Source organism: Urocampus carinirostris, chromosome 4 (genome assembly GCF_059441175.1).
Source record: "Urocampus carinirostris isolate Australia breed hairy pipefish chromosome 4, RoL_Ucar_1.0, whole genome shotgun sequence".
In the NCBI taxonomy this organism is placed as follows: Eukaryota; Metazoa; Chordata; class Actinopteri; order Syngnathiformes; family Syngnathidae; genus Urocampus; species Urocampus carinirostris.
Genome location: NC_142352.1, coordinates 50,933,415 through 50,938,660, shown reverse-complemented (window position 1 = coordinate 50,938,660; position 5,246 = coordinate 50,933,415). Strand labels below are relative to the sequence as shown.

General features: G+C 39.6%; 1 protein-coding gene across 1 annotated transcript; it reads right to left on the bottom strand.

Annotated features, from left to right (window-relative positions):
- Positions 1-660: 660 nt before the first annotated feature.
- Positions 661-5,246, bottom strand: acta1b (actin alpha 1, skeletal muscle b). The gene is made up of 7 exons (XM_088334830.1): positions 5,079-5,246; positions 4,065-4,201; positions 3,257-3,581; positions 2,745-2,906; positions 2,478-2,669; positions 2,215-2,396; positions 661-1,149 (listed from the first exon to the last, which is right to left on the bottom strand). Exons 2-7 carry the CDS (start codon positions 4,191-4,193, stop codon positions 1,006-1,008), a joined length of 1,134 nt encoding a protein of 377 aa, XP_088190956.1. The 5' UTR covers positions 4,194-4,201; positions 5,079-5,246; the 3' UTR covers positions 661-1,005.

Genomic DNA, 5,246 nt, shown 5'->3' with positions numbered 1-5,246 from the left:
TATTTTCTGTTTAATGAACTGCAATAGATGGATATAGAGTTTACTTATACCGTGTGAGATCATTGGAGTTCTGTGAATTATTATATAAATCATCTGAGGTTGGATGCTAAAGATTGCACCTCCTATGAGTCCATCCACTTCAACCTATAGCTATGCTTCATAAGGCATTCATTGTTGGATTTTGACCCATACTGTGCCCGCTGGGTTCACGTGTTGCCTAAAGATGGCCTGGGTCATTTCACAGTCTCGGCACAGGAGGACTTATGGTATTGAGTTTCTAAGATCTATCTGGGGCCCAAAACAGAACAGCTCATGCTTCTGCTGCCTTGGCACATTCCTGGCAAGTCCACTTGGAAACAAGAACCTCCTTTTCATTGGACTCTGCGACCCAACTGCATTGGTTAATGGGAAAGGAAGAAACCTCCTCTTCCTCCCAGCTCTGATGGATGATAGCCTATTATCTCACCCACAGACTTACGTGTTTGTAGTATGTTAATCCTGTTTGACCACCCTTACATGCTTATAGTGTGTGAATCCTGTTTGACCCCATTGTGACTACATTTGTTTAACTTTTAGTGTCAGGCAATTTGTATGCCCTTTGCCTGCTTTCCCATTTTAGTAACATTTGCCTCCTTTATTCAAGAAAATAATAAAGCAGGGTCAAAAGTACCAAATAATGGACTTTAATAAATTATTACTATGTATGTACACTTACATTCACATGTGTTGGGCAACATGTTGTTGTTATTTTTTTTTATTAAAGTTCTTTTTTGGTTGGATGCATGGTTCAGTGATGTTTTTCACAGCCTTTCTTTGTACAACACAGGCAACAGACAGTTACACATATGCATATTTGTTGAAAAAATGCATAGTTAAGAAGATCAAAAACACAGCCAGGCAGTCCATTGACAGCATAGTGTTGCAGTGCCGCGTATGATTCTGCTGCTTCTCTCCCTCTCTTGAATTCCGCAACGCTGATGGTGGAGAGGATGCCGGACGAGGTATTTAGAAGCACTTCCTGTGGACAATACTGGGGCCTGCCTCGTCGTACTCCTGCTTAGAGATCCACATCTGCTGGAAGGTGGACAGGGAAGCCAGGATGGAGCCACCAATCCAGACGGAGTACTTCCTCTCAGGGGGAGCAATGATCTAGGTGAGGGAGGAAGTGGATCAGTCAGTCATCAAGGGGTAGGCTTTAAAAGGTTCACCAGCAGCCTCTAATTAGAGGCCTAGAAGTTGTTGGGCCAGGAGTTATTATTCTGGGTGTAAGTGTATGAATAACCTTTCATGTGATACATGTTGGAAAATATTTTATTTGATTGACATTTTTGACTGTCTTTCGCTTTAAATGAAAATAGCTAAGATATGTATTAAATCCCAAACACTTTATAGATATTTATGAGGGTATATATGATTTAACCACGTGTACCACATTGTTTTTAAATACTTCTTAAATATAGGTTGTTTTATTTTCTTAATATGTATGTCCAAAAATAATGTTAATAATCAAATTTAGATTTTAAGTTGTTGGACATTAAAGCCTTGTTTTTGATGGCGAGGCTAACTTTTATATCCTTTGATGAGGCCACCTGCTGCCATCCCTATCAGAGTGGATGAGCCTCCCTCGGGTCAATTTCCTCACATGGTTAATATGTGCCTTGCCATAATTATATTTCATTTCTGTTATGATTTGTTTTTTTATTTTATTTGAACCATTGTGTGTGTCTGCCTAATAGGTTTTGCGTCTTGTTGGGTGGGCAAAATAATACGATTTTATTCTGTTTTTATACACAGAATATTTGTATACATCACTTTGAGTGGCAATTTATTGGCTGAAAAGTGCTTTCCAAATAAATCTTGGTTTGATTTGAAATATTAACTCTTGCATTATAATATTGGCGCCTTTTGGATGGATATGGTATTATTTTGTGTGTAATTTAACTGGTTTGTATGACTTCCTGGAATTACCCTTGTCGTGGTGGTCAATTTTTCTCACATTAAATAAAATATGTTTGGTCTATTTTATATATTAAATTTGATTTCAATTAAGTTGTACAAAGAATTATAATTTATGAGAGAAAATTACAGAGCTTCCTGCATTTTCATTCATTATTTTCTATACCTTTGATATTATTGAATTTGGTGTTATAACAAATTTACATTTTTGAGAGAAAAGTACAAATATTCCTATATTTTATACATTATTTTCTTTACCTTGATCTTCATGGTGCTGGGGGCGAGGGCAGTGATTTCTTTCTGCATTCGGTCAGCAATACCAGGGTACATAGTGGTACCACCGGAGAGCACATTGTTGGCGTACAGGTCCTTACGGATGTCAATGTCACACTTCATGATGCTGTTGTAGGCTGTCTCATGGATACCGGCAGACTCCATACCTAAGAAGGTAAAGATGACAAGTTTTCGGACGGGTAGGATGCGCTACGAAAGTGCAGGGGAGGGGAGGGGGGAGAACGCACCAATGAAGGAAGGCTGGAAGAGTGTCTCAGGGCAACGGAACCTCTCGTTACCGATGGTGATGACCTGACCGTCGGGAAGCTCATAGCTCTTCTCCAGGGAGGAGGAGGAGGCGGCGGTGGCCATCTCGTTCTCGAAGTCCAGGGCCACATAGCAAAGCTTCTCTTTGATGTCACGCACGATCTCACGCTCGGCTGTCAAGTGGGAAAAGTTGCAATTTTTTTGGAGTATTGACCAACGATATTTTTCCATGTTTTTTTACTGCTTACCGGTGGTGACGAAAGAGTAGCCACGCTCGGTCAGGATCTTCATCAGGTAGTCGGTCAGATCGCGACCAGCCAAGTCCAGACGCATGATGGCGTGGGGCAGAGCATAACCCTCATAAACAGGGACGTTGTGGGTCACACCATCACCAGCATCCAACACAATACCTATAGAAGGCAGGTTGTGCATGGTGTTTAAAAATGTGAGTTTGTGTGACCTCAATTACGAACATGTGTGTAAAAGTTGTGCGAAGATTATGTGCGTAAAATTATATTGTATACATTCAACACTTGTCAAAAACAGCACACCATCTCCTAAATTTAGAGCGCTCTGCAAATCGTTTTGGATTTTAAGAACTCGAGTCAGGTTGTGCGTAAAGGTCGCGCGTAAAACCTGTGTGTAATCTACTATGTTTTTTTCAACGTTATTGTTTAACTTGGTTATATTTGATCAATGTCATTGTCTATTAAATCGATGAATAAAAATATTTCGTGGATTATTGTGTCTTTAGTCTCACCGGTGGTACGGCCAGAGGCGTAGAGGGATAGCACAGCCTGGATGGCGACATACATGGCGGGGACGTTGAAGGTCTCAAACATGATCTGGGTCATCTTTTCCCTGTTGGCCTTAGGGTTCAGGGGGGCCTCAGTGAGTAGGGTGGGATGCTCCTCGGGAGCCACTCTCAGCTCGTTGTAGAAGGTGTGGTGCCAGATCTTCTCCATGTCATCCCAGTTTGTGATGATGCCGTGCTCGATGGGGTACTTGAGGGTCAGGATACCTCTCTTGCTCTGGGCCTCGTCGCCGACGTAGGAGTCCTTTTGACCCATACCAACCATGACACCCTAAAGTGTGGAGAAAAACAGGTGATGAAAACATGTCTGCAAGGTGTATGAACACAAAGTGTCCTTGTTTTTCATGGATTATTCTATACACGTAAAAAAATTGTGATTTTTACAATAACATATTTAATTACATAAGAGACGTTTCAGTCTGAGGGCTTGAATAAATAAGAAACATTGTGTTGACTATTGGGAGTATTAACAATATTAGACTTTAGGATAAAATACTAGTATGCTAGTAGAAAACATATAATGTGTTACCTATATATATATATATATATATATATATATATATATATATATATATACATAAATACATAATTAGGTTGAGAATTATATTTGCCTTCTAATTGGCTGCATTCAGACACATTGTTAACGCCATCGGAGGGAGCTGTTATCAAATTAAGTGCATGTTGTCTTCTTTACTTGATTATTGCCTCTTATCGCTATATGGTGATGGATGCTAAAGGCTTTGATCCTGCTTACCTGGTGACGGGGACGGCCCACGATGGAGGGGAACACCGCCCTGGGGGCATCGTCTCCAGCAAAGCCAGCCTTCACCAGGCCGGAGCCGTTGTCGCACACGAGGGCGGTAGTCTCATCGTCGTCACACATGTTGGCTTCTGCGGATTAAAAATTGCGATTGGGGTGAAGTCTTTACACTGAACTATATTGGTAGTGTGCAAGAAAGTAACAGAATCGATTCTGTGCAAGTTTTTTATCCCTTTATTACATACTGTTTTACAAGTACTTCAGTTGCTACCAAGTAATAAGTATGCGCTACGCAACATTATAATGTGTTATTCCAACAAACTCACAATCTTTTATATTTTATTGATTACTGGGAATTGCATCATCTTATTTAACCCTGAACATTTCACAACAGACTATTGAAATTGTGGTTGAATTATTATTTTTTTGCCCGATAATCACACACAGTATAGTTTTTTTATTCTTTAACATTTGAACCGATGTAAAATGCTTAAAATGAACAAAACCAATACAATATTTTTGTAGGGTGTAGAATCCTGATTTTTTTTAAGGCATTTGGTAAATAAGACAGATCATTAACAACTTAAAGATTTAAAGTTGCATGGCTAATGTCAAATTACAATATTTCTTAAATTATCTACTCATCTATTTTATATATTCACTATTTAGGTATGTGAGTACATAAAGCCAATCCGATCTGGCTTTGATTTAAAGATTACATTGGACATTAAAACATTCAACCATATCAGTTATTGCTATATGCTTTATGAAAGTCTCAGAATTGATGGGAAGGCTGAAATTGCCTTTTGAATTAAACCAACACTTACAATCTAATTAAAAAGATTATTCGTGGCAATTATTTTTTTATATACAATATTAAATTGTCAGTTTACTCTTATTTTCCCTTTCCTTATATTCTGTGTCAGAGCAGATCTATCTCAAAAGCGTTCCACAAGTATAGTGGCCCCTATTGCGTGGCGTCCAGGAGGCTCGGCTTTAGCATCTTACCTTAGGAGAGTGTCTGCGGCTTGGAGAGAATGACCCAACCAGTGCTGCTGCTGAACCAGCTACGATCCTCCCGGTCGCCAGGTCCGTTTATATACACAACCTCCACCATTCACAAAGGTACCTACATCAACCCTCTGCCATATTTGGAGACTAATAGGGCATAGGGTT

What these genes read in the sequence shown, in the direction of transcription:
- acta1b (XM_088334830.1), bottom strand. Translation starts at nt 4,193, where the DNA reads ATGTGTGACGACGATGAGACTACCGCCCTCGTGTGCGACAACGGCTCC. An exon ending in TGGGCCGTCCCCGTCACCAG is followed by an intron (nt 3,582 to 4,064) that starts GTAAGCAGGATC and finishes TCCACACTTTAG; the next exon opens with GGTGTCATGGTTGGTATGGG. An exon ending in CTACTCTTTCGTCACCACCG is followed by an intron (nt 2,670 to 2,744) that starts GTAAGCAGTAAA and finishes CCCACTTGACAG; the next exon opens with CCGAGCGTGAGATCGTGCGT.